Genomic DNA, 4,893 nt, shown 5'->3' with positions numbered 1-4,893 from the left:
AGAGAAAATTTCGGAGCAGAAAGAACGGATTTTCCATTTTATTTAATGTTAGTTTCGACCAATAATAACGGACGGTGATAACAATCTCTTCAAATTAAATATCATCATAGTAATCATTTCAAAACAGCTTTTACTAAAAAAAAACAAGAATTGTTTAAATAGTATGTTGCAGACACCCCATTTAAAAGACGTTAAACTACAAGCAACTGATCATTGACATGTATTTTAACAATTCTTTTTAGGAAAAGCGTTTAAAATGAATACTAATAAATATTCATTTTGAAGAGAAATTTGCTTATTATCATCCGTGATTACTGATAGGGAATAACACTAAATAAAATGCAAAATCCGTTCTTTCTGCTCCGAATTTTTCTAATCCTGTTAAAATTGCAGCGATTTTCGCTGGGTATAGGTATCTGGTAATAGTGAGGCTAGCTTCAAAAGGTTACAGCGGGCAAGCATTTGTTTGGAAGTGGGATTATTAAATCTGTTTTCATCTGGGCGTGAGGGCTGATTACAATACTACAAAATGGTTTGTATAGATAATATGTAATGTTTTCTGCTTAAGTGCAAGTAACAACAGTGTGTTCTAATTGATATATTGGTATTTTTCTTATACGTTGTTACTGCGTCGCTATGGCGGCCGGCAGTATATTGTATTTCTTGTTTATAATTGTAGTAGGGTAAAAATAAGTTTCAATTGAAAGGAGTGATAGCGTATGTAAAATTCGATTGAGGAACTTATTCAACAGATACTACCTAAAGGTTGTATTTCTCAGAACGACCGCAAAAATCGTAATAAATAAATAAAACCCAGTACCACTTCGGGAGTATATTTAAGAATTACTTAGGTTAAGAGAATGAGTTGCACAAGGTTTAAGCATATTATGATAAATTTGAAGGGGCTATGTAATAAACTGCATTACTAACTGCAGCTGCACTGCAACTGCAATGATCTGGTTGAGTTTTGAAAGAATCGCGCAGAATGAGAATATTCAGGTTACATTATGGCTGTAAATGCAGTGGTTTCATATACATAAAGGTTCGGGTAACTCTACTTTAGGCAAGGCGGTGACACCTGTCACTTTTAGTATGAGTTACCTGTTGTCAATGTTTTTTTGCTGTTCCTGATTCACACAGCATTGCCGAGCGAGCGTTGGCGAGTAAAGGCGGATTAGAGCCCCAAAGGGCACGTTGTTTTCTGTCTTTCGTTCTTGGGAACTGTAACTACTGGAACCGGTTCAGATGAATCGGTTTCTGACACTTGTCTAAAGTGAATACTTACATTTCCTGTGGATTAGTGGGGACCAAAGTAAAGAGTTACCGGCCAACATATGCCTGAGTGGAAATTCACTTTTAAGAGCACTTAATCTTTACGAATATAAATACGGCATACGGAAACTCGAGTACAAAAATAAATAAATAAACATGTGCTATGTCGACACTACCTCATAAATTTTTCGTTACCTCAAAAACTATGTTTAAAATAATAAAACACTGTTCCGTTTGGAAGAATTGTTTCCTCGGAATACTGAAGGAAGTGTCCCGCAGAAGAGGTTCTTTGTAATCGGAATCATTCAACGAGTCAAAAACGAGTCTTGGAAACTGTAACTACAAGAGCCGATTCAGATTAATCGGTTCTTGTAACTGCCTTGCCTACAGTAAATATTTACCTGTTGGCCTGAGTTTTTTTTTTTTTTTTCTTTTACAGAAATGTACTTTTTTCAAATTTTGGTTAGGCAGGGTTTAGGTTAGGCTAGGTAAGCTTTATTTCAATTTAAATTAGCTATGTCTGTACTTACTTTGGTCTCCTCTGTAAGTCTTAACCCAGATTTGTTACTATCCTATTTTTCACTCTTAGAATAGAGTTGGACCTATATTAATCAATATTTCAAATTCAATGTGTAAAATAGACGATAATGCTGCATCAATAACTACCATAGTTCTAATCTTCAGCACGTTCTAGAAGAAAATTCATAAAAACCTAAAACTAGGAATTATGGAGGAATTCTTCTACCGGAAGCACGTGAAATAAAAAATCAAATTTTAATCATTTTAGGGAGTGAAAGCCCCCCTAACTCCAGAACACCAACTGCTACTTTGTGTAAAATACATATATATATTGGATGAAATCTTATTGTGGGGCGCCAGAATCTTGTTATAAACTTGACACTTTTTTTTCCTAAGTATAGCCGTTTCGTGTTTCTGCATTACACATAATGCAATTCTGTTCTATTCACATTTTAGATCGGACCTAACTCCTATATATTAATTACCTTTCCCTAACAACCAACTTCTAGGCGTAAAGTTTTTTCCTAGCTTTTCGTGCCCCCTCCCGAGTGCAGAATTACCCTAATATGTTAAACAAAAAACGTGCCTACACATCTAAAATTTATATAGATTAATATAATTCAGCAGGATGCCTCATAATTATTACATACTTCTTCCTAACACTGGCATCATTAATTTTTTTCTTTTGCATACGTAATAAGTAGGCTGCAAAATCATGCTCTCAAAACCATATGCCAGACATTCTATATTCAAATCTGAAACATAACATTCAACTACACGAACATTTCACTCATGGGTCAGTCCATTTCAAATCATCCAGCTAAAATATCAAATGAAACCCATAGTCTCAGAATGGCATGAAGATTTTTCTGTTTACTCTACTTGCCATCCTTATTGATCACACCAAATTTTAATTTGATATCTTATATACTTTTTTAGTTAAAATTTTTTTTAGTTTGGTAAAATATACGTTTTTGTTGTTGCCGAGGGTTAAAGAGATTACGACATTGATATACTAAAAAGATCATAACTTTGTTAATTCTCATCATATCACAATGATTTTTTCACTAAAATGATCACAATAAGATACAGAATAAGGTAAAAATACATTCAGCTACTTGTACTTGAATTGTTGTAGTGAATATTAGCTCAAAACTGGATATTACGATGATTTAAAGAAAAAACATAAAATTTTAAAATACAGTAAAAACTTAAAGGCACTACATAAACCAAAGTATCTTATATGTATTTATAAGCCTAAAGGCATAAGCTAATGTGTTATGAAAGAAAAACTGTGGGTTTTTAACTGCAAATATTTTTAAACCATTTATCTTTAGAGTACGGTCAGGTATTTCAAGAAAATCGTAGACCTTCACGTTGGCAGCCCTAGCGTTGTCCCTAATTGTCACTGGGACATGAACCATATCTCGTTACAAAGCTTATGGAACACAGATTCCTACAAGGTAACTTCTGTGCCCCCTTGTTTCCAACCCACAGAAGAAGAAGAAAAAGAAAAATGTCTTTTTTCAAAAAAAAAAAATTGTCGAACTCTGGCAACACTGTTCATTGTCATACGCAGGAAAAATAATTCTCGCATACACACCAGACATTGGGTGGAATCATATAAAAAATAAAGGGCCTAGGTACAATAGCTTGCGAGATAAAAATTCGAAACCTCGTATATACTATGGTCAACCTGTATGTATTTTACGAAGGAACTGTGGTCTACCCTCAGGTTGGCAACCCTGGCGACTTCCCTAATTGTCACAGAGACGCGAATGATACCTCGTTGCAAAACTTACGGAACATTGGTTCCAATGAGGTAACTGTTGTGCCCCCCCCCCACCCCTCACCCCCCGGCTCCCAAACGACAAAAGAAGATGAAAATCATCTTTTACTTTTGTGGGACTTTGGCAACACTGTTTTTTGTCATAAAAGAAAAATCACTTCCTCCTACGGATTCGGCATGGGGAGGCACAGTCTAGGTTCATTAGGAGCCGAGCAACAGAAGTTTGAAGTACTGGCGCTAAGAAAAATGAAATGAAATCTTTGAGTTTTACGTCCCACGTTTATGCCTGTTAGGCTAAAGGAGACGGTGATGATGAGTAATGAATGAAATGGTGGAATGAAGAAAGTGGGAGGAAACGGGAGAAAACCCACGCACACGGTGTTTGTCCACCACAAAAGTTCACTTGGTGGGGGCTGGGATCGAACCCGGGATTCCAAGCACCAGAGGTGAACGCTCTACCACTGAGCCACCGCGGCCCCCTACTGGCGCTAAGAGAAAGGGATGAGCCAGGCATCTTCTAAGGGTTAAAATAGTGCACATTTTACTTTCTGAAAAACTCATTGAATGATTTACATGTAAGGCGTAATGAAATTGACATTTTAATCAAGCTGAAGATGTTAAATTATTTAAGCTGCAGTAAATTTATCAATGTTCTAGAACTAATACAACTGCGCATAAGCTTTTAGAGTAAACTTTAAAATCAAATAACCAAAATATAATTTTATTATTTTTACTCATAAGCGCTTTCGATAACTGTCTTAGTTTTTAATAAATTAAAAATATATTTAATGTATTTAGAAAGTAAGATCGTTTCACAAAGTATTTCACAAATCAAAACAGTTCGTTGGAATCTTATATCAGTTTAGGTAGCAATTTCGTTCGGTATCTTGAGGAGTGCGAATCCTACAACCCTCAGGTTCATGAAAAAGAGTTGAGTTGATTTCAGTTTAGCGTCCCTTTCAGCAGCGAGGCTATATGAGACGTGGACCTACTGATTAACGTGGAATCCCAACCACATGAGTTCATGAAAAACTTTGGATTAAAAGCTACATGGTGTATTTTTGCCACCAGCCATGGGAAGTCTCTTTGTGACGGTATAGGTGGCACTGTCAAGCGCATCGTGACAAAAGCAAGTCTCCATCGTAGTCCTGGTAATGCTATTGATAATTCCGATCTTTTTTTTTTTTTTTATTTTTGCAAGGAAAATATAGAAAATATAAAGTTCACAATGATTAGAAAAGAAACATTGATAGAGGCACGAAAAAACTTAGAAGGGCGTTTCACTCAAGCCAGGACAGTACCTGGAACACGTA

The 4,893-nt window shown here is 35.7% G+C and overlaps 1 protein-coding gene across 2 annotated transcripts in view; it reads left to right on the top strand.

The window, feature by feature from the left end:
• The first annotated feature begins 373 nt into the window (after positions 1–373).
• LOC145686496 (small nuclear ribonucleoprotein-associated protein B-like) overlaps positions 374–4,893 on the top strand; it is a 125,521-nt gene continuing 121,001 nt past the window's right edge. Inside the window, exon 1 of one of the 2 annotated variants that reach the window (XM_081759884.1) lies at positions 374–532. In XM_081759884.1, the coding sequence (XP_081616010.1) occupies positions 530–532 (3 nt within the window). In that variant the 5' untranslated portion in view covers positions 374–529. The remainder of the gene's footprint in view (positions 533–4,893) is intronic. The other variant, XM_081759876.1, reaches the window with a different exon arrangement.

This window comes from Thermobia domestica, chromosome 1, assembly GCF_964235325.1.
Source record: "Thermobia domestica chromosome 1, izTheDome1.hap1.1, whole genome shotgun sequence".
Lineage (NCBI taxonomy): Eukaryota > Metazoa > Arthropoda > Insecta > Zygentoma > Lepismatidae > Thermobia > Thermobia domestica.
This window is presented reverse-complemented; position numbering and strand designations above follow the sequence as displayed.